This window comes from Protopterus annectens, chromosome 3.part0, assembly GCF_019279795.1.
Source record: "Protopterus annectens isolate FY-2018-M chromosome 3.part0, PAN1.0, whole genome shotgun sequence".
Classification (NCBI taxonomy): domain Eukaryota; kingdom Metazoa; phylum Chordata; order Ceratodontiformes; family Protopteridae; genus Protopterus; species Protopterus annectens.
In genome coordinates, this window is record NC_056731.1 from 1,326,006,425 (window position 1) to 1,326,029,320 (window position 22,896).

The 22,896-nt window shown below is 46.6% G+C and overlaps 1 protein-coding gene across 1 annotated transcript in view; it reads right to left on the bottom strand.

The window, feature by feature from the left end:
- Window positions 1–22,896, bottom strand: part of LOC122796733 (desmocollin-3-like) — a 1,348,840-nt gene that overhangs the window by 709,200 nt on the left and 616,744 nt on the right. The window contains exon 6 of the mRNA XM_044065442.1: window positions 21,944–22,091. Within this exon, the coding sequence (XP_043921377.1) occupies window positions 21,944–22,091 (148 nt within the window). The remainder of the gene's footprint in view (window positions 1–21,943; window positions 22,092–22,896) is intronic.

The following is a 22,896-nucleotide window of genomic DNA, read 5'->3' on the forward strand; positions in this document are numbered from 1 at the left end:
AGTGGAGGAAAGGCATGTACTGTTAGGGTTTTCCAGCCAAAGGATACAGCATCCACTTTCCATGCTTGCTTGTGATAAGTCCTTGTGCAGAATCTCTGTAGTTGGCAGTTGTGAGGGGAGGCAAAAAGATCTATGTCTGGACATCCCCATTTCCTTGTTATCATGCTGAAGACATGTGGATCCAGTTTCCATTCGTGGGGATCCATGAGGTTTCTGCTTAGCTCGTCTGCCAGAGAATTCATCTTTCCTGGCACTAATTGCGCTTGCAGGTGAACCTAAGTCAATGCTGTGTCCCACAAAGTCATGGCTAGTCTGCAGAGGGAGTAGGAATGTGTGCCTCCCTGCTTGCTTATGTACCACATGACTGTACTACTGTCCATCTTTAACAGCAGTTGTCTTGGATGAAGTAAATCCTTGAAAGCTGTCAGGGCATTCTGAACAGCTAGCATCTCTTTTTGATTGATATGAAGATGCATTTGGCTTGCGGACCATGTGTCCTGAATACAGTTTCCTGCCATGTGGGCCCCCCAGGCATAATCTGATGCATCTGTTGTTAAAGTCTGCCTGGCTGTGGGTAAAGTGAATGGCTGTCCCTTGTGGTGAAAGGCCTGTGCCCACCACTGAAACTCCTGTTGCTGGCTGGGAATGAGGGTAATTAATGTTTCCAGGCTGTGACAATGTCGAGTCCAAACAGTTTTTAGATACCATTGTAGTTTCCTCATATGCAGTCTTGCATATGGAATTAGCAGAATGCAGGCTGCCATGAAGCCCAAAATCTGCAGAATTTACCTTGCAGACAACTGGGTCTTGGTTGCCAACCTTTTGAAGTAAGAAGTTAGTTGCCTTTGTTTGTCTGGCATGAGATAAGCCATCTGGGTAGTTGTATTTAAGCTTGCAGCCAGGAATATTATCTCTTGAGAGGGTACTAGTTTTGATTTTTTTTTCCGTTTACTGTGTACCCCAGGAAAATTAGTAATGTTTTTACAAACGCCAGATGCTTTAGTAGAATGTCCTTGTTCATTGCTTGAATAAGGCAGTCCTCCAAGTAAGGATATATCTGAATTTCTCTTTGTCTGCTAAATGCAATTACTGGTGCCAGGCATTTTGTGAAGACCCTGGGTGCAGTAGATAAGCCAAAGGGCAGTGCAGAGAATTGGTAGTGCATTGAGCCAGCTATAATCTGAGGTATCTTCTGCAAGACTGTCCGATTGGGACATGCAGGTATGCCTCCTTTATGTCCAAAGTTACAAGCCAAGCCTTTTTGCCCAGCATGGGCAGAAGCTGCTGCACAGTCAACATTTTGAAATTTGGAATGTCCAGAAATGTGTTTAGAATACACAGGTCCAATATTGGTCACCAGGCTTTGTCCTTTCTGGGTACCAAGAAAAGCCTTGAATAAAAATACTTGTCCCTGCTCTTGCTGTGGTACTCGTTGAATGGCCCTCATGTCCATGAGGGATGAAACTTGCTTTTGTGCCTTTGCCCATTGACTGAGTGGCAGGTCTGGCATACCTCTCGCCTTTGGCAGGGTGTGAAAATGGAACATGTAGCCCTGTGACACTATATTCAAGACCCATTTGTCCTGGGTGATCATGTGCCAATTTTGTGAAAAAAGTGCTAGTTTTCCCCCTAAGCGGGCTGCCAAAAGATAAGTGCTTGGTACTGGCAGAGGAAAGTCATTGGGACTGTTTTCCTGTATGGCTGTGATTAGTCTTCTCCGCTTTTGGAGGTAGAAGCGCCCCATTGTTTAGAACTGTATGAGCCTTGGGGCTGGGATCTGCCTCTGGGGAGTCTGTATCTGCCTCTTTGTGGCCTGTCTGACACTGGAAAGGACCAATTCTTTGTAGGCCAGTTCCTGCTAAATCTGGGTGGCTGTACGTGTAAGAAATCCTTGACTGTTTGCATAGATTTTGCTTTGTCCTGAATTTTCTTCAACACCTCTTCTGCTTTAACACCAAACAGTATTATGCTGTAATGGAGCATCTAATAATTGTGCTTTAACATGATCAGGTAGATTCTGTTCCCTTAACCAAGCATGCCTCCTAATGACAGAAAGTACAGTTTTGTACCTACCATAAATGTAGATGTCCGAGAGGTATGCATCTGCAGTCCTAACAAATGGGTTGTCCTGGCATCAGGCAGCCCTTCGGTCGGCCGGATTCCAAAGTCTGGGTCTGGCCTCGGCTGATGTCGCACTTCACCCGACGTCATAGCTGCAGTTCTGTGGGTATAAAGGCATCAGCCAACGTCATTTTCCTCAGTGTTTCTTGCCTCAGATGCCAGGTGCCCTCTAGGAAGGCTAAATTTGGATAAATGCAAATGTTTCCAAACAACAGAGAGCAAATAGAAATAAACATGTATATACATATATACAAACAAATACACCATAATAGATTCCCCCAGCTAGCTACAAGATGGGCAAATACCCTAGGAGTACCACAGAGGGGAAGGAGGGTGGGTAATCCTGACTGCAGATGCATACCTCTCGGACATCTACATTTATGGTAGGTACAAAACTGTACTATGTCCTTCAAGGATGCATCTGCAGTCCTAACAAATGGGTAGAATACCATAGCCAAACTGGGGGAGGAGGCACTAACAAGATTATGGTGTAGTTAAGATCCCTTGCAAAACAGCAGTGGCAAAACCTGCTCGGGATCTAGAGTATAAGGGTAGATTATAATGCTTGGCAAATGTATGCACGGAGCTCCAAGTAGCAGCCTCTAAAATGTCTTTTGTAGCCACTCCTTGTAAAAAAGCTGTAGTAGTGGCTGTAGCCCTTGTGGAGTGAGGTCTGATGTTTTCTGGAGTTGCCTTTCCATGATAAGAATAACAAAATCTAATGCAATTTCCTATCCATTTTGAGATTGTGTGTTTTGAAATTGCTTTTCCTTCCATTCCTGTGGCATATGCTACCAGAAGCTGGTCAGTTTTTCTATTGTTCTTGGTTCTGTCCAGGTAGTAGCGCAATTGCCTATGCACATTCAAGGTACGCAGTAGTCTTTCTCCCCTGTTCTGTGGGTTGGGGAAGAATGTAGGTAGGTGGATTGCTTGGTTTAAAGATACCCTGGAGACTACCTTTGGCATAAAGGTAGGATTAGTTCTCATGGACACTCGTACTGCCATTAATGCCTGTAATTCAGAAACCCTTCTTGCTGAAGTGATTGCAAGCAGGAAAGCAGTTTTCCATGATAAGTACTGTAATTCTGCTGTTGCTGCTGGTTCAAAAGGGGGGTGTGTCAACTTTTCTAGCACAAAGTTCAAGTCCCATGTAGGCAATGGTGGCTTCCTTGGTGGCTTTACATTTTTAATTCCTCTCAGAAACTGCCTGAGAAGAGGATGAGAGAAGACTGGAGGAACCATGTTGTATTATGCTGAAATAGCTGATGCATGAATCTTAATGGAAGAATAGGACAGGCCATTGTGGAAAAGCTCTGCTAAGTATTCCAGGACGTTAGCTATGTTAACCAGTGATACATTTTGTCCTTTTGCTGCACTCCAAATGAGATATCTTTTCCATTTTGCTGAGTAAGTTTTCCTTGTTGAGGGTCTGCGAGCCTCCAAGATAATGTCTTTAACCCTTTGAGATAAATCTGGGTTATTTTGTTTTATGTAATGTTCCAAGCAGCTAGCTGCAGTGTTTTCAAGTTCGGATGCAGGGTTTTGAAGTTGTTCTGTGTCAGCAGTAAAGGAACCAGGGGTAGAGGCCATGCATGTTCCCGAGACATACTCCTCAGTAATGGGTACCAATGCTGCCTCGGCCAGTCTGGAGCTATCAGGATGATCCTTGGGTGGTCTTCTTTGATCTTCAATAGCACCTTGTGCATCAAAGGAAGAGGTGGGAATGCATATGCTGTCAGGTTTTCCCAACTGAAAGATAGGGAGTCCACCTTCCAAGCAAGTGGACGGTATGTCCTTGTGCAGAATTTTTTCAATTGGTGGTTGTGTGGGGATGCGAATAAGTCTATTTCTGGTAGTCCCCATTTCCATGTAATGGATTTGAAGATGTCTGGATGCAGCATTCATTCGTGGGCATCCGTGGTAGTTCTGCTTAAGATGTCTGCTAGTACATTTTCTTTTCCTGGCACAAATATCGCCTTGAGCTGAATGTTGAGGCTTAGGGCCACATTCCAGAGGTCCATTGCCATCCGGCATAGAGGATATGAATGTGTGCCTCCCTGTTTGTTGATGTACCACATAACTGTGGTGTTGTCCGTCTTTATCAGCAATTGACCCTGTTGAAGAAACGGTCTGAATGCCTGAATTGCCAGTTTTACTGCCAGCATCTCTTTTTGATTTATGTGTAGGTTCAGCTGGTCTTGAGTCCATAAGCCTTGTATGCACTTGTCCAGCATGTGTGCCCCCCAACCGAGGTCTGAGGCGTCTGTGGTGATAGTCTGGCTTGGTTGAGGGCTGTGGAAGGGCAGTCCTTTGTTCAATTGACAGGCCTGAGCCCACCATCGGAATTCTTGCTTCAGGCATGGAATGATTGGAATTTGGGTTTCTAGGCTGTGCTTGTGCGGAGACCATAAATTCCTTAGGTACCATTGCAACTTCCTCATATGCAGTCTGGCATGTGGGATCAATATTATGCAGGATGCCATGTAACCCAGGGCTTGCAGGACTTATCTTGCTGTAAGCTGGTTCTGCGTTGTTAATGCCATGAAATAGAGTGGAAGGTGCTTCTGCTTTTCTGCTGTGAGGGATGCCATTTGATTTGATGTGTCCAGTTCTGCACCCAAGAAAGTTATCCTTTGGGATGGAATCAGCCTAGACTTTTTTATACTGACTGTGTATCCCAAGGCTTGCAGTAGATGAATGACCTTTTTCAAATCTTTTGTTAATTTGTTTTTGTTGTCCGCTTGTAACAGGCAGTCGTCCAGGTAAGGGTAAATTTGAATTCCCTGAAGCCTGCAATGAGCAATTACTGATGCCAGGCATTTCGTGAATACTCTGGGCACAGTAGATAAGCCAAAAGGCAATGCTGAGAATTGATAATGCTCTGATCCTGCAAGAAATCTGAGGTATCTTCTGCAATGTGGTCGTATGGGGACGTGCAGGTATGCCTCCTTGAGATCTAGAGTTACCAGCCAAGACTCCTTGCCTAGCATGGGAAGAAGCTGCTGTAGAGTCAGCATTTTGAATTTTGGGACAATGAGATATGTGTTCAGAGCGGACAGGTCGAGAATAGGTCTCCATTGGTTTTCCTTTCTTGGCACCAGGAAAAGTCTGGAGTAAAATCCTTGCCCTTGTTCCACAGACGGTACCTTTTCTATAGCTCTCATCCTTATTAAGTTGTCTATTTGTTCTAGAGCGTTTGTCTTTTGATTTGGAGGTAGGTTTGGCATTCCTCTCTTCCTTGGTAGAGTATGGAAGTGAAACCTGTAACCTTTGTCTATTGTCTGTAAAATCCATTTGTCTCCTGTAATGTAATGCCAGTTTACTGAAAATAAGGCTAGCTTTCTGCCTAAGGGTGCTTCTAGTTGTTCCCTGGTAGGCGGCTTCAGAGCCAAGTCACTGTGATTGTCCTGTGGAAGTGGTAGTGGCTGGATCTGTGGCAGTACTTCGCTGGTTGTTTGGTTGCCACTGACGTCCCCTGTAGGCACCTCTGGATTGACCTCTGCCTCTTGGGCGCCTATTCCTGCCTCTCTGTGCTCTGGTGGTGTCTGAAGGACCAATTCTTGGAAGGCCAGTTCCTACTAAACCTTGGAGGCTGGACCTGTAAGAATTCCTTGACTGTCTGGACAGATTTTGCTTTCTCTTCCACCTTCTTCAGCACTTGCTGTGCAGGGGAGCCAAACAAATTGTGTTTATCCATGGGAGCATCTAGGAGCTTTGATTTTACATGGTCTGGTAAGGACTGCTCTTTTAACCATGCATGCCTTCTGATCACTGTACCAGTCATAGCTGATCTAAAGGAAGCCTCCAGTGCATCATAGCCGCATTTTAAGGAATGATTACTGACCTGCTGAATGTTATGTACCATTTCCTGAAGAGACTTTCGGTCTAAAGGTTCAGGCGAGGACAGTTTTTTAGATAACTATCTAACATAAATTCCTGATACTGAATCATGTGGAATTGTCAGTTTAAGGCCCTAGCCGAAAGAGTAGCAGAAGTATAAATTTTTTACCCCATCTCTCTAAGGCCCTAGATTCCCTTTCAGAGGTGAGAGGTTTTTTGGCAGAGGTAGCTGCTACAGCCTTGGGGCCCTGTGAAATAGTTTCAGGATCTGCAAAAGGAGCCTTATACAAGTGATTATGTGTGTCCAGAACCCTGTAGTATCTGTCGGGCTTAGCAGGGGCCGGAAGAAGTGAATCAGGAGCAGTACAAGCATCATTAAATGCATCATCCACAACTGTAAGTACTGGAGGAATGGCTAAAGGTCTATGCTGTGGCAAATGCAAAAAAGTCCTAAGCCTTTTCCTAGAGTCTGAAAAATCCTGGCCCTGCCATTGAAATAGTTCCCTCATAGCATGCAAGGTTTCCCCAAAAGAAAATTCCTCAGGAGGAGAGGCAGAAGGAATGGAGTCTTCTGCATGAGAGTCCTCATATGGAGAATAAGGGCCTTCTGGAGGGTTTGTATTTTCTGAATCATCAGAGGAGTAATCTGTAGAAACTGGCTCAGGGGGCTCTGCTCTAGGCCTCTTCTCTGGAGGGGGGTGAGAGGCCCTGTCAGGATGATGCTGGGATCCCCTGATCAAGGAAATGAGATCCTCTGCAAGAGTAAGCATTTGAGTACTAGAGCTAGGCCTGTGAGAGGGGGTTTTAGCAGGCACTGTCTTGGTTGATTTTGCTGCTTTAACCCTGGCAAAGGCCTTAATTGACATGGATGCAGGGGGCCTAGCAGCTCCACGTGCAGGAGTAGATATATCTAAAGGGATAGTATCTGATAAATCCTGTGAACCTGTAAGAGCAGGTGTGATTTCAGTAGCAGATTCAGCCATGCTGGATGAGGCCTCGGTAGGAGGCAAGCTTTCGGCCGAAGGAAGAACAGAGGACTCGGTTTCAGCCGAAACAGAGACACTCGCGGTTGGCTTAACCGTGGTTTCGGCCGAAACCACGGACCGCGAGTGTCGGTCCTTTTCCTTACGCTTTTTAGCTAATTGAGAAGTCGGAGTCTCCAACGGCATGATATAAGCAAAAGCGGAGCCGAAAAACTCCTCTGCAAACTCCGACCGACGTCTAAGTGTCCGTCGGTTGAAGGAAGCACAGGCTAGACAAGCTGCTACGTCGTGGTCTGGGCCTGAACAAGGCAGGCAGTAAGAGTGGAAATCTTTATGAGGTATTTGTTTCCCACAAGTTAAACAGTTATTCACTTTTTCTGACATCGGCTGAGGCAAGAAAGAGTCCCCAACGGGGTACTTAGCTTTTTAGAAGTCTTCGGTAGTAGCAATCTCTGGTTCTGACCGACCGGCACTTGCGAACAGCTTCTGCTTTGGGCGCCACACGGCAAGAAAGACTGGGGAAAATGGCATCGGCTGATGCCTTTATACCCGCAGAACTGCAGCTATGACGTCGGGTGAAGTGCGACATCAGCCGAGGCCAGACCCAGACTTTGGAATCTGGCCGACCGAAGGGCTGCCCGAGGCCAGGACAACCCATTTGTTAGGACTGCAGATGCATCCTTGAAGGACATCCTGTAACAGCGGCCCTGCAAGAGGCCTCCAGAGAATCAAAACCACATTGCAAAGTATGCTTTCCCATTGTTCAGCTGCATGCAATAAATCCTGCATTTCTTTGTTTTTTGCACATTCAGAATTTGTCAACATTTTCTGTTTAAGCTGTGACATTAAATATTGCTGATATTTAAGCATATGAAACTGACAATTTAAAGTCCTTACAGCCAAGGTAGCAGAAGTGTAAATCTTTTTCCGCCATCTGTCCAGTGCCCTTGAATCCCTATCAGAGGGGATAGGGTTTTTGCAGTGGAAACCTTGACCCCTTTGGGACCCTGATAGATAGTTTCTGGGTCCGCAGCAGGGTTTTTATATAGAAATGTATGTGAATCTGGAACCCTGTAGTATCTGTCTGGCTTAACAGGTGCTGGAGGTAAAGAGTCAGGAGACAGGCCGGACTCTGAAAATGCATCATCTACAATGTCTAAAACAGGAGGAATAGCAAGGGGCCTGTACTGAGGTAATAAAAGAAAGTCTGAGCCTTTTCTTAGATTCTGAGTAATCTGGGCTCTCCCAGTGGAAGTGCTCCCTCATGGTATGCAGGGTCTCCCCAAAAGAATAATTCTCAGGAGGAGAGGCTGAAGGGATAGATTCTTCAGCATTAGAATCCTCATAGGGAGGAAGAGAGTATTCCTGTTCAGAAGAGGAGTCAGAGGAAATGGAAACCTGATCTGAATATTCATATTCTGTCTCTTGCCTAGGCCTCTTATCAGGAGGGGGATGGGAACCCCTGATCAAGGTAATTAAGACTTCGGCCATTTTGAACATCTGTTTTTTGGGCATTGAGGCCTGTCCTTGTGGCTGGTGAACTTGTTTCTTTGCCTTTAAAGGTGCTTTAGTCTTTGCCTTTGAAGTTGACGGTTTAATATACAATTGTTTAGGTCTGAATACACCCTAGGAAGCCGATGCCGGCACAGCGGCTCTGGACTCATCTGAGGGAATAGTCTCCGAGGCTCCAATACCTTGAGTTTCCAGAGGCCTGGCCAACTCCACATGGGAGTTGGTAGCAGCCTGCAACTCTAAAGTAGCGGGCATCAGGGGCTGCAAAAGCACCTCACTGAGAACCGGCGAACCGGCAACTGGCTTAGGAGAAGCTTCGCCGTCGGTTTTGGACCTCTGTTGCCTCTCTTTTTCTTTGCATTTTTTGTGAACTCCGGTAGTCGGATGGCTATCCAACGACACTGTATAATTAAATCTTCACCCAAAATAGCTTAATGCAAAATCGTACTGACGCTTAATAGTGTGTTGGTTAAATCTAGCACAAAACTGACAACTAGAAACGTCGTGGTCAGGGTCTAGGCAAGGAATACAATAAGAATGAAAGTCCTTATGAGGTATTTGCTTCCCACAAGAAATACAATTATTAACTTTTTCTGACATCGGTCTGTAACAAGAAAAAAGTTTCCCCAACAGGGTACTTAGCTTTTAATGAAGACTTCGGATCTAAACCTCAAATACGAAAATCTCAGGAGTCGGCCGACCGGCACGTGCGAACTGCTTCTGCTTCGGGCACCGGGCGGCAAGAAAGACTGAAGAAAATGGCATCGGCTGCATCTTTTATACCCCTGACGACCTGACGTCAGGGAAGAGGCGTCAGCAACCGACGCAGGACCCAAGACTTTGGAATTCAGGCCAACTGAGGGCAACCTGCCAGGAGGATAACCCAAATGTAATGACTGCAACAGTGTAACATGAAGAACATCTCTGGTTCTTTGTAATCACAGTATGAAGCTGAAAGAAGTCCATCAGATCAATGTTCTAACACAATTATCGCAATTAACAACTAACAGAATAAAATAATGTTTCTTTTCCAAGTATTTTTTTTTCTTGCGCTACAGTCTGCTTAATCACATCTACCACCGGGTTTTAGTCAGTTGTAAGGATGCATTTAACATTTCTTAACCAGGTAAGTAGGCTGGCTGGTCCAAGAACCTTTGCAGTTCCAACCTGGGCCATAGCAGTAAGGGTATATACTATATATTTGCCAACAACTTGGTGTAGCCAAATTAACCAGCATGTTGTTGGAAACTGGGAAGAAACCAGACTACTCAGAAAACAGCACAAAGACACAGAAATAAATAAGTCTCAGCTAACACTGGAGCTGTGAGACAAGATATTTCCACTTAGCAATCATGTCAGAAACTAAAAAGGCTGTCGGAGCTCATCAGCTCTAAATTATCACTAAATTTCCCAATTACTTTCTAACTTTCATCAAAATCTGGCAGAACATGTATAATTAGCAACAACTGTTTGATACTGGTTTTAAGCACATACATCAAAAAAAAAAATAAAATAAAGCTGGAGTGCAAAATTTATGTTTAATAAGAGAAATTAGAAGTTATGAACTTACCATAACGTTCCATCTGAGTAGGTGGATTCATTTGTCTGCAACCTGTGGGTATGGATCCGATATCGGATCCGGACCGGCATGGTTTATCCAGCTATGGATCCGAGCTCCTAGCTCCTCCCCTCACCCATAATGCCCTGCTCTCCCTACATGACCTCAGATCGAGTTTGCCCTGCACCAACTACCCTAACTAAAGTGTAACACACCCTGTGCAGGAAAAGTACAGTTTTGTACCTACCATAAATGTAGATGTTCGAAGATCCACATTGCTGCAGTCCTTACATATGGGTAGTCCGCTGTCCTCGGTCGGCCCGAATACCAAAGTATTAGGCTAACGTCGGTCATGGGCGCTCAGATCTGACATCATAGCGTCAGGGTATAAAAGCGCATGACCGACGTCATATCCTCAGTCTTTTCTTGCCCCAGATGTCAGAAGGCCCTAAAAAGAAAGGCCACAGCCCAAAAACAGGATACCTCCCAAAAACATGCCCAACAACAACCATCACCCAAACCATATAACCATGCCAAACTACAGAGGAGAAGGAGGGAGGTAAAATTGGACTGCAGCAATGTGGATCTTCGAACATCTACATTTATGGTAGGTACAAAACTGTACTATGTTCTTCATCTCACATTGCTGCAGTCCTTACATATGGGTAGAATCCCAAAGCAGAGGTAAAGGGAGGATGGCAAAATCATAAAGCATTAGGGGCTGCTAAAATGCCCTGTAATACTGCAGTGGCAAATCCAGCCCTAGACTTAGAATAAAGAGGAAGGTGGTAATGCTTGGAAAAAGTATGTACTGAACTCCAAGTGGCTGCTTCCAAAATATCTTTTGTAGCTACCCCCCTTAGAAAGGCAGTAGAAGTGGCAGTAGCTCTAGTGGAATGAGGTCTGATTCCAGCCGGAATCTCCTTACCATAATGGGAATAACAGAAAGAAATACAAAACCCAATCCATTTAGAAATAGTTTGTTTTGAAACAGGTGTTCCCTGAGAACCCAAAGCAAAAGAAACAAACAACTGCTGAGACTGCCTGAACCCCTTGGTTCTGTTCAAATAATAACGTAACTGCCTGTGAATATCCAAAGTATGCAAAATCTTCTCCCCTTTATTTTGAGGGTTCGCATAAAAAGTAGGCAAATGAATAGTTTGGTTCAAGGCCACACTAGAAACCACTTTAGGCATAAAGGAAGGATTAGTACGCAAAGATACCCTATCCTTATGAAAAATCAGGAAAGGTTCCACTGCCATAAGGGCCTGTAATTCAGAAACCCTTCTTGCAGAGGTAATGGCCTACAAAAAAGCAGTCTTCCATGATAAATACTTTAACTCGGCAGTAGCTGCAGGCTCAAAAGGTTGTAGAGTAAGCTTTTCCAACACAAAATTGAGATCCCAAGCAGGAGTAGGAGCTCTATGGGGGTCTTATGTTCTTTGCCCTCTAAGAAATTGCTTAAACAAAGGATGGGAAAATAAAGGAGGGTCACAGTCATAGTGAGCAGAAATGGCTGCAGCATGAACCTTTATCGAGGAGAAAGACAAACCCTTGTCCAATAACTCAGTAAGATATTGAAGAGAAACACTTAAATTAGGCTTGGAAACATCAAAGTCCTTCGCTTTGCTCCAAAGAAAAAATCTCCTCCATTTATCAGCGTAAACTTTCCTTGTACTAGGCCTTCTGGCCTCCAAAATAACATTCAAAACTTGTTGTGGAAGCTGAGACCCTCCAGGGTCTAAAACAGAATATGCCAGGCTGTGAGATGCAGAGACTGAAGCTTGACATTGAGGAAGTGATTGCCCTCCTGAGACAAAAGATGGAATCAAAGGCAGAGGCCATGGAGGCTCCTGCACCAAACTCCTCAGTAGTGGGTATCAGTGCTGTCGAGGCCAATCCGGCTATCAGAATCATGGATGGCTTGTCTATTCTGGCCTTCAGGAGTACCTTGGGAATGAGAGGCAGAGGTGGAAAGGCATAGACATGAAGATTGCTCCAACTGAATGATAGAGCATCCACCTTCCAAGCTGTGGGATGAAACATTTTTGTGCAAAACTTTGGCAACAGGTAATTTAGTGGAGAAGCGAACAGATCTATGTCTGGAGTCCCCCATAACACTGTCAACTTTTGAAACACATGAGGATCCAGTTTCCACTCGTGAGGATCCACAATTTGTCTGCTCAACACATCCGCTAAGGAGTTCTGTGCTCCTGGTAGAAACCTTGCCTGAAGATTGAAGTGTAAACTGAGAGCAGTCTCCCACAAAATCATCGCTTGCCTGCAAAGAGGGTACGAATGGGTTCCCCCTTGCTTGTTGATGTACCACATGACAGTAGTGTTGTCTGTTTGAATCAACACCTGTCCTGGGTGAAGTAAATCCTTGAAAGCCATCAATGCAAATTGGACTGCTAACATCTCCTTCAAGTTGATATGCAAATGTTGAAGTCTGACAGGCCACGTGTCTTGCACCCATTTTCCATTGAGGTGTGCTCCCAAGCCTTGTCCGAGGCATCTGTCGTTAGAATCTGACTCGCCTCTGGTCGGGTCACAGAGAGTCCCTTGTTTAGGTGACATTCCTGAGCCCACCACAAAAATTCTTTCTGAATGCAAGGTATTATCTGAATGACAGTGTCTAGATCTTGGCAGTGTTGTGTCCATACATTTTGAGATACCATTGAAGCTTCCTCATATGCAGTTTGGCATTGGGAAGCACCAGAATACAAGATGCCATGAACCCCAAGGCTTGAAGGACTGTCTTTGCAGTCAGCCTGGACTGTAGAGACATTTGATGGAAATAAAGAGAAAGGCTTCTTTGTTTGTCCGGGGTCAAAAGGGCCATCTGGGAAGCTGTATTCAGTCTCACACCCAGAAAGCACATGTCCTGAGAGGGTACTAGACTGGACTTTGTTTCGTTCACAGAATACCCTAGGCATCTTAACACTACCATCACATACTGTAGATGATGCAGAAGTTCGTCTTTGTGTTGTGCAATAATCAGGCAATCGTCCAAATAAGGATAAATCTGTATTCCTTTTAACCTGAAAAAGGCTATCACTGGAGCCAGAACCTTTGTGAACACTCTGGGCAGTAGATAAGCCAAAGGGCAATGCAGAGAACTGATAATGTAAATTTCCAGCCAAAACGCAGGTACCTCCTGCAACTGGGCCTGATAGGAACATGAAGATAAGCCTCTTTGAGATCCAGAGTTACCATCCAGTGATCTTTTCCCAACAGAGGTAAAAGTTGTTGTAACGTCAGCATTTTGAACTTTGGAATGTCCAGATAAGTGTTGAGGATAGATAAATCCAAAATTGGTCTCCACGTGTTCCCTTTCTTTGGTACTAGAAACAGGCGAGAATAAAATCCTAGTCCCACTTCTGACAGAGGAACTGGCTGTATAGCTCCTATTTGAAGAAGTAAAGAAATCTGCTTGTGAGCCTCTATCCTTTGCTGAGGAGGAACGTCTGGCATGCCTTTGAAAGGAGGCAATGTATGGAAATAGAACTTGTAGCCTCGGTTTATAATGTCCAATACCCATTTGTCCTGGGTGACTAAAAGCCAGTTTTGCTTGAAGAGTGCTAATTTTCCTCCCAAAGGAGCTGCCAGGGAAGAAGAATCTGGCAGCTGAAAATGCAGGTCATTGGGCCTGTTTACGAAAGGACTGGCCCCTGCCCTCACCTGCAGATTGTGCAGGTGAACTCCAAGTTCTAGGCCTGAATGTACTGTGAGCTCTGCCCCTGCCACGTCTAGATCGACCCCTAGACTGAGAATCAGAAGAAGGGTAGGTCCACCCCTTAGTAGGCCAATTTCTACTAAACTTTGGAGGTTGCACCTGCAAAAAACTTTAACAGTCTGCATAGACTTAGCCTTATCTTCCATTTTCTTCAAAACCGACTCCACAGGGGGACCAAACAAAACTTCAGACTGTAAAGGGGCATCCAGAATTCTAGTTTTAACATGCTCGGACAAATTCTGATCCTTAAGCCAGGCGTGCCTCTGAAGAACTGATCCAGTGGCAGCCACCCTAGAAGAGGCCTGTACAGCATCAAAACCACACTGCAAAGAATGCTTACCCACCTGTTCAGAGACATGTACTAAATCCTGCAATTCTTTACACTCTATGCCCTCTGCCAAAGCATCCACTTTAGATTTTAGCTGAGAAAGGAGGAAATTCTGATACTTCAACATATGAAACTGGCAATTTAAAGCCCTCATTGCTAAAGTAGAAGAGGTATACACCTTCTTACCCCATCTATCCAAAGCTCTAGCTTCCTTATCTAGAGGAACCGGATTCTTTACAACAGAAGCTCTAACACCCTTAGGCCCCTGACTAATAGTTTCTGGGTCCGCCCTAGGACTCTTATACAGATATTTATGAGCCTCAGGTACCCTGTAATACCTGTCCGGTTTAACTGGCGCAGGAGGCAAATAATCTGGATTAAGGGAAGCCTCCGAGAAAACATCTTGAACCACATCCAAAACAGGAGGTATAGCCAAGGGTCTATGCTGTGGTAAAAACAAGAATTCCCTAAGCCTCTTTCGTGAATCAGAGAAATCCTGTCCTTCCCACTTAAAATGCTCCCTCATGGAATGCAGAATTTCTGAAAACGAAAAATCCTCTGGAGGAGAAGCAGAAGGAGTGGAATCCTCTGCATCAGAATCCGAATAAGGGGAAAATCTTGAATATCTTCAGCAGAAGAGTCTGAGTCGTCTGAGGCCTGATCCAAACTTTCCAACTCTGGCTCCACCCTGGGCCTCTTATCAGGAGGGGGCATAGAACCTCTAATTAAAGTAATCAAATCTTCTGCCATTTTAAGCATGTGCTTTTTAGGCACAGACCCTGAAGTACCTGGAGGGACACCAGAGGAAGGCAAAACAGACCTGCCCTTAGAAGAAGCCTTAGAAATAGTAGCAGAAGGCCTAACCACCTAGGCATAGAAGGGAGAACAGTAACCTGAGAGGCCCCTTCAGCTTGACCTGACTCCTGTGAGGCCACATCCTGCAAAATCAAAGTTTCCCCCTGAGACTCAACAGAAACTTCAGCCGGATCCACCTGCTCCACTGTAGCTTCTGCAGGACCGGCGTCCGAAACGGACGAATCAACCTGTCTAGGTTTCAAGGATTTGTCATTGCGCTTCTTCGTGGAAGCGGGTGTCGGAGGATCCGATGGCATATTATAATTACACCGCTTACCAAAGACTAACCTAGCACAATCTAACCTTCTTTTTATAGTGCGCTTATTAAACCTAGCACAAAACCGACACCCGACTACGTGGTCCGGTCCCAAACAAGGAATGCAAAGAGAGTGATAATCCCTATGCGGTATCTGTTTCCCACAAGAAATACAATTATTCACTTTTTCTGACATCCGGAATTAACTGAGGCAAGAAAAACAAAATATTCCCCAACGGGGTACTTAGCCCAACTTGGTTTCGGTCTGAAACTCAGAATACGAAAATTTCAGAACGCTGAACGGCACTTGCAACGCTGCTTCTGCATCGGACCATGCGGCAAAAAAAGACTGAGGATATGACGTCGGTCATGCGCTTTTATACCCTGACGCTATGATGTCAGATCTGAGCGCCCATGACCGACGTCAGCCTAATACTTTGGTATTCGGGCCGACCGAGGACAGCGGACTACTCATATGTAAGGACTGCAGCAATGTGAGATGAAGAACATCTGACAAGGCCAGGGGGATAGGAGGGCGGGATGGTTGCAGACAAATGAATCCACCTACTCAGATGGAACGTTATGCTAAGTAACATAACTTCTAAATCTGAAGTAGGAGAATTCATTTGTCAGCAACCTGTGGGACAGAGTCCCCAGCTACCTGAATCTTGGGTGGCCATCATGGAAGGATATTCCGAAAAACCGCGGAGCCAAAGGATGCTCTACCTCTAGACGTGACGTCCAGCTTGTAATGAGTAATAAAGGTATGAGATGAAGCCCAAGTGGCTGCTGAACAAATGTCATCCAGAGGAACCCTAGACTTAAAGGCCGCTGAAGTAGAGACAGACCGGGTCGAATGAGCATGGACTCCCTCCGGTGCGGGCCTCCCAGAGGCTTGGTACTCCAACAGAATACACTGAGAAATCCAGCGTGACAAAGAAACTTTGGAAATTGGTTTACCCAGATTGAATTTGGCAAAAGAAATGAACAACTGGTCTGATTGCCTATGACCAGCTGTCATATGAAGGTAAAAACGAAGCTGCCTGTGAACATCCAAGGAATGCAGCTTGTATTTGCCTTTGTTTTGATACTTAGGGAAGAAAACAGGGAGGTTGATGGACTGATTAATGTTAGCTTCCGAAGCTACTTTAGGAAGAAAGGAGGGATTGATCCTGAGGCACATACGGTCCGGATGAAAAATCAAATAAGGTGGTTTCATGGACAGGGCCTGAAGCTCAGAAACTCTCTTAGCCGAAGTAATGGCTACCAAAAAAGCAGTCTTAAAGGACAAGAATTTAAGATCGACTGTGGCCGCAGGTTCGAAGGGGGGAGTGGTCAAGGCCTGAAGTACCAAGGAAAGATCCCACGGGGAACCATTTCTTTGACCGGGGGTCTGAGCAAAAAGGTGCCTTTTAGGAAGGTTTTGCATAACTTAGCTGACATAAGAGACCCTGAATCATGTCCAACATGGTAATGAGATATGGCCGCCAGCTGAACTTTGACCGTGGAACTACTGGCGCCATCATTAAAGAGAGTAGTAAGGAAATCTAGAACCAAAGGAAGGGGAACCGTGAAAGGATCTAGGCCTTGCCGCTCTGCCCAAATGGAGAAACGCTTCCATTTACTGCGGTAAATGTTTCTGGTAGAGGGCTAGTGGGCCGCTACCAGAATGGCCTTAACTGGGGACGAGATACCGGGAGTCCTGATTAGGAGTGGAACTGGAGCAGCCAAGCAGTCAACTTCAGGTTGTCCAGGTTCGGAGTTGGTAGGTTCGATGGGTGTGATATCAGATCCGGAATGGGATCTAGAATCCAAGGTGGATTCACTGAATGAGACCTTAGGTAAGGGAACCAGATCTGTCGAGTCCAGAACGGGGCAATGAGGATCATTCTGCACCCCAACCGAGAGGCTTTCTGAAGTACTTGTAGCATCAGAGGTAGAGGGGGGTATGCGTAAAGAAGACCGGGAGGCCAAGCATGCACCAGAGCGTCTCTCGGAGAATCCCCTGGAGGGGGGATTAGAGTGAAAAAACTGTCGCACCTGGCGTTTAAGGGAGAAGCAAAGAGATCGCAACAGGGAGTCCCCCACTGTGCGAAGATACGTTTCGCTACTTGAGAATTGAGAGACCACTCATACGGGGAGAGAATGGTGCGACTGAGCTTGTCCGCTAGGATGTTGGTCCGACCCGGCATATGCATTGCGATGAGAAAGCGGTTGGTGGAGATCGCCCATTCCCATACTCTCATGGCTTCTCGACATAAAGGGTAAGACCTGGTTCCCCCCTGTTTGTTGATGTACCAGACCACCGACATGTTGGCTGATTGAATCGCAATTGTTCCCAGGGGAAGGAGGGCTTGAAGTGCTTGCAACGCCAGGAGCACCGCCCTCATTTCCAGAACATTGATATGCAGGTAGGTCTCTGAATCGCTCCATGTGCCTTGGACCGTCCGGCCCGCAAAATGCCCCCCCCCCCCCACCAGAGGCGGGAAGCGTCCGTGGTCACTGTGGCGAGAGGGGGAGATGCACAAAAGGGGTGGCCCCTGTGGAGGTCCGGGGAATGGAGCCACCACAAGAGAGACCGCTTGCAAGCCTTGCTGATTGCAATGGGATGATACGGGGGGGGGGGGGAGAAATGACCATTGCACCTGAAGTGTCCAGTGAAGTACCCGCATGTTCAAGCGGGCGAGCGGAAGAAGAGTAATCGCTGCCGCCACAGACCCTAGCGCCCTCAGGATCAATTCCGCAGGTGTTGAGCTGGAGTGATGGATGGCCCGCACCTGGAGTCATAGATTCCGAACTCTGTCGGTTGTGAGAAAGGCTCTTAAATTTCTCGTGTCTAACTTGGCTCCTATAAATTCTATTATTTGAGTAGGGACCAGGTTGGACTTTTCTATGTTTACCGTGATGCCTAGCCAGGGAGCTAGACGAAGAAAGGAGTCTCTTGCCAAAGAGAGTAGATGCCTTGTTGGGGCGGTGAGAAGCCAGTCGTCTAGGTATGGAAAGACCTGCACCCCCTGAAGCCTCAGGTGGGCCGCAACCACTGCTAATACTTTGGTGAACACCCTGGGGGCTGTGGTGAGACCAAAGGGAAGGACCCTGAACTGGTAGTGACTGGCTCCCAGCCGGAAGCGAAGAAACCTCCTGGATCGTCTGTCCATCAGAATGTGGTAGTACGCATCCTTGAGGTCTATAGAGCACATGCAGTGATTCTCCCCTAGAAGGGGGAGGATGGATTGCAAAGTGACCATCCGGAACTTCTCTTTGGGAACTGCTAGGTTCAACAGGGACAGGTCCAGAATGGGTCTTAGGTCCCCCGTCTTTTTTGGCACTAAAAAGAACCTGGAGTAGAACCCTGATCCGATCTGGGGGGATGGGCTGGATGGCTCTTTTTCTCAGCAGATGGCCAATTTCTGCTGAAGCGGCCTCCCTCTGATCGGGTGGAACACTGGGGAGGGTTTTTAACTTTGGGACATGAAGAAAGGGGATCTTGTAACCTCTGGATATAATCTGGAGTACCCAGCGGTCCGATGTAATGGACTCCCAGGCCGCTAGGTGCTCCGAGAAGCGTCTCCCGACTGCCTCCAGAGTGGAGCAGTCGGGCAACCCCTCAGGGTTGCTGCGTGGGCCGTTCAGAGAAAGGTTCCCTGGACCCAAAGTTCCTGGGAGCCCCTCTGCCCCTAGGGCAGCGTCCTCCCTGTCCTCCTCTGCCGCGGAAGGACTGGTTGTCCGGAGCGGGTTGGGAGTGCTACGACTTCCGGAACCACATCTTCTTCTGGCCCTTTTGGTTCCTAGAGTAGGACCTCTGGGGCACAGAGAAGCGGACTCAGATGGCAGACAGCGTCTTCCCGTCCTTCTCGCTCTGAACCAAGGTATCGCAAACCGTCTTGCCAAAAAGGGCAGAACCGTCAAAGGGGGCATTCGCGAATGACACCTTGAAGGGCTCCGTAAAATCACAGTGGCGGAGCAAGGCCTGCTGTGTCTTGTGACTAGGCCCACTCCTGCAGCTCTAGCGGCTCCCTCGGTAGCGTGGGAAAGTAACCGCAGAGAGGTGTTGGTCACAGAACGAAGAGTGGCCATACGGGTGGAGTGCATAAGTTTGTCCTCCTCCGACATGGACTCTGGGGGGGGATGCAGCGTATTCCTTGATAAGATCACGCTGCATCCTAATGATGTGTGCCAAATAGTTGAGCGCCCTCACTGAGAAGGTCGCTGAACTAAACATTCGCTTCCCCAAACGGTCCATCATCCGAGACTCCTTGCTCGGGGGATGGACTGAGGGACTCTCCTGGGCGAGTTCCCTCTTGGTGGCTGCTGCCGACAACATGGCATCTACCGGGGGTCAATTGCTCCAGTGGGCATGGTCAGCGGGGGGGGGGGGCTAAGGATCCTGTCAGGCCTCTTAGGGATTGGCTCCACGGTGTCCGGTTCCTTCCACGCCCTGGTGGTAATAAGGTCCACCAGGGGGTCGGCAGGAGGGGACACCCAAGAGGTAGACTGGCCCGCTTCAAATGCCTCCAAGAACACTGACTCGTCCGAGGAAGACTTTGGGGCAGACCACCCACCTCTAATCCGTAACATTTCCATGATGTCTCCGAAGGAGACATCCTCAGGGGGTGATCTTGGGGAGCCTTCACCTTCCTCCAAGTCAGTGTCTTCAGTCAAAGACTCGGGGGAGTCTATGTGCCTTCTCTTACACGAATGCTTGCGAGGTGCTTCCTCGGGGGGGCTGTCTGAGGAGCCCTCACCAGCAGTATCCAGAACCGTAGGAACTGCTTGGGGCAGTGAAGCGGGCTGTCCCAGTGGCCGGGTGATGGAAGCCTGGCCCAGAGCAGATGGAGTGCGTGACGGAGCCGAAGCATGGGCCGGTGGTCCGGATGCCCTCAACAGAGCCCTCTCCACTACATCAAAAGCCGAGGGGGAGCCAGCCTCGACAATAGGATCCGAAAGTCGGCTCCCCCTCAGATCCGATGAGCGGATCGGAGCCGGCGCAGAGCCCCTCGGATCCGAGGGACCAGTGCGCAACGAGAATGATGGTGCTGAAGGCACACTGAGTCCCTCGGATCCAAAGCTCGGGCCAAGGCTCCGAGAGGTCGGATCCGACAGACTCGAGGGCAGGGTCGGATCCGAAGTACCCAGTACTGTCAGCGCCGACCCACCCCAGGCTCCGAGGCTGCCCGGCTCCAAACCCGGGTAGCGGGTCGGAGAAGGAGCAATGGGCTTAAAAAATGGGGTCGAGCTCCCCCCCAGAGGGGGGGGGGGGGAGGCAGGAGCACTCCCATCTGCATCTGGGCCTGGATGAACCTTCGCATCATCCAGTCCAGATCAGCATCGGAGAGGCTGTAAGTAGACCTCGACGAGGCTACCGAGGTAGGCCTTGAGTGCCGCCTCGATAGCCTTGAACGAGGTCGGGTCTCCTCATCCTCAGGCTCCGGTGAAAAGCACGGGGACCGGAGCCGAGGAGGGGGAGAGCCAGCAGCCAGAGAGGCCGGAAGAGAACCCCGCTTAGCGGGGCGAAAGCGGAGGTCTTGGCCCGCCGCTTGTGGTGCTTCTCTCTCCGGTCCTTTTTCCTGGCTTCCCTCTCCTCCGACCCTTTGGCGGGAGTTTGAGTCCCGGGTGGAGGAGGGGGAGCAGGCAAGGCAGGGACTGCAGAAGCAGTGACCACCAAGGGGGCGGGGGCCGAAGCAGAGTCTGGGGGCAAGAGTCCCGCCAAGACCAGCTTCGACCTCCGCTCCTTCAATGCCCTGGGGTTGAACCCTGCACAGATTGAACACCCTGAAGTGAGGTGTTCAACCCCAAGGCATCGAAAGCACCGAGTGTGGCCATCAGCAGGAGAAAGCTTATGGCCACACTCGGAGCACTTTGAAAAAATTGCCTTTGGGGCCTCAGACATAACTATATATTTTTTTTTTTTTTAAAAATAGTAATAAAAAAAAATAAACACACTCACACGAAGGCCCCAAAATAGACACACACACACACACACACAGCTACGTACCAGCGAGGGGAGGGTAAAAACTAAGTTAAATTAACCCAAAAAATATAAAAAGGGAAACCTATAACTTTCACACAAGTAAATAAAATTTTAAGTTTTAAAACCCTTAATTAAGAAAATATAAAACTTAGCTTTGGAGCTCAGAAAAATCCAGCCTACACCATGCGTGGCAAACTAGATCTGGGGTCATGTAGGGAGAGCAGGGCATTATGGGTGAGGGGAGGAGTTAGGAGCTCGGATCCATAGCTGGATAAACCATGCTGGTTCGGATCCGATATCGGATCCATACCCACAGGTTGCTGACAAATTAATTTTCCTACTTCAGATGGTTAATTATAAGGCCTAGTTAGAATCTTCCAGACTGCAAAACTCCGGCTAGTCAATCTAGAAAACAGCCTCCAACAAAGTATTTCTATCACCCCTAACAGACACCCAAAGTCAGAGTTGACCCTTCATGCTCCAGAAAGTCATTAAATCTCCAAGTATGCACAAGCGCACACATGTATGCATGAACAAAATGTGTGCATGCACATGCATATGTGTGCATACATATACATACACAAACTTCTGAAATGTAATGTTATTTAAAACAAAGAACTGTGATAAAATGCAAGTTATTTAACTTTTCTTTACTCCTGTGAAGGAGAAACAGCAGTGATGAAAACAGCGTAAAGCAGGTAAACTAAAAAACTTAGAAAGTGAAGACCTGAGCATAACATGTGACTTCAAAATCTAAATATATTATTTCTAAAGTTGAATTACCTGTTTTAGCATTTTCAGGAACCGATATCCTAAAAACTTTCTCAGTAAATTCAGGTGTGTTGTCATTTGCATCTTCCACTTTAATAGTGATATCAAGAGTCAAGTCTGCTTTTTGGTTGTTACTATAAAAATATGCATCGCCAAAAAACTAAAAAAAAAAAAAAAAAAAAAAAAAAAAATTACAATGAAATGAATAAAAAACAGACTTGTAATAAAATATCACTTGTGTCTCCAGCTAAGTTACAGTTAAATAAAGGTTACTCCATTCTTTGTAGCTCTTTTCAACTGACACCTGTCACACAGAAGGGGAACAATGCGGCTTTGGAACTCTGCAGGACTTCTGCTTATCGCTAATTTCCCATTATCTGGTACATAACTATATTACTATAAAAATAAAACTATGAAAAAACATTTATATTAATAAAGGAAGATATTTTGTAAATTAATAATGAAAGGTGTGAGAAAGAAAGATGGGCAGCCTATGCACTGGTATCAGCATAACTTCAAGTTAGTGCTTAGTTTTATTACATCACAGAAAATAGCATTTATATTAAAAATTCATAATGCACATCACTATTAATCAAATATATAAATACAAGGCTTAAGCTCTCATTCCAGATTCAGACTAGATATTACATTTAACCCAGACATAAAATGATCACCCAAGCAAATCCTTCTGCCAGTAGTAATTTCAAAGGACTGTGTGATCTGACCGTCAGTGACCTGCCAAACAGGCATTATTTCCTTAAGTGACATGCAGCTATTTTAGGACGCATCCACACTGCAGTTATAAAAAGTAAATAAATAATTCTGTCCCCATACATGTAGTCAACATTCAAAGTTTTATCACTATGCAATGTGACCTCCCGCATGGATATTACACATAACTGCAGAATTTTAACAATGTACTTGTACAAACTTGAAAAGCTAAAGCTTTGCTATATTAAAAGTAG